The 234-nt window shown below is 46.2% G+C and overlaps 1 protein-coding gene across 1 annotated transcript in view; it reads right to left on the bottom strand.

Moving 5' to 3' along the window:
- The window catches only part of EMH_0027060 (uncharacterized protein), a gene marked incomplete at both ends in the record, with an annotated part of 3241 nt that overhangs the window by 2459 nt on the left and 548 nt on the right, over positions 1-234 (bottom strand). Inside the window, one exon of the mRNA XM_013502704.1 lies at positions 133-234. Within this exon, the coding sequence (XP_013358158.1) occupies positions 133-234 (102 nt within the window). The remainder of the gene's footprint in view (positions 1-132) is intronic.

The following is a 234-nucleotide window of genomic DNA, read 5'->3' as shown; positions in this document are numbered from 1 at the left end:
AAAAAAAAAAAAAAAAAAAAAAAAAAAAAAAAAAAAAAAAAAAAAAAAAAAAAAACAAAAGGAGACAGAAGGGCTAGGGGTCGTCTATAGTGCTGCAGTCGATGAAGAGGGTCCGATCGATGCAGCAAATACTGCCGCTGCTGCTGCTGCTGCTGCTGCTGCTGCTGCTGCTGCTGCTGCTGCTGCTGCTGCAACGGGGAGAAGAGCAGGGGGCCGCCAGCAACGCCAATGTAG

The sequence above is a fragment of the Eimeria mitis genome, genomic scaffold, assembly GCF_000499745.2.
Source record: "Eimeria mitis Houghton genomic scaffold, Emh_scaff998, whole genome shotgun sequence".
In the NCBI taxonomy this organism is placed as follows: domain Eukaryota; phylum Apicomplexa; class Conoidasida; order Eucoccidiorida; family Eimeriidae; genus Eimeria; species Eimeria mitis.
The sequence above is the reverse complement of the archived record's forward strand: the minus strand, read 5'-3'. Positions and strand labels throughout refer to the sequence as shown.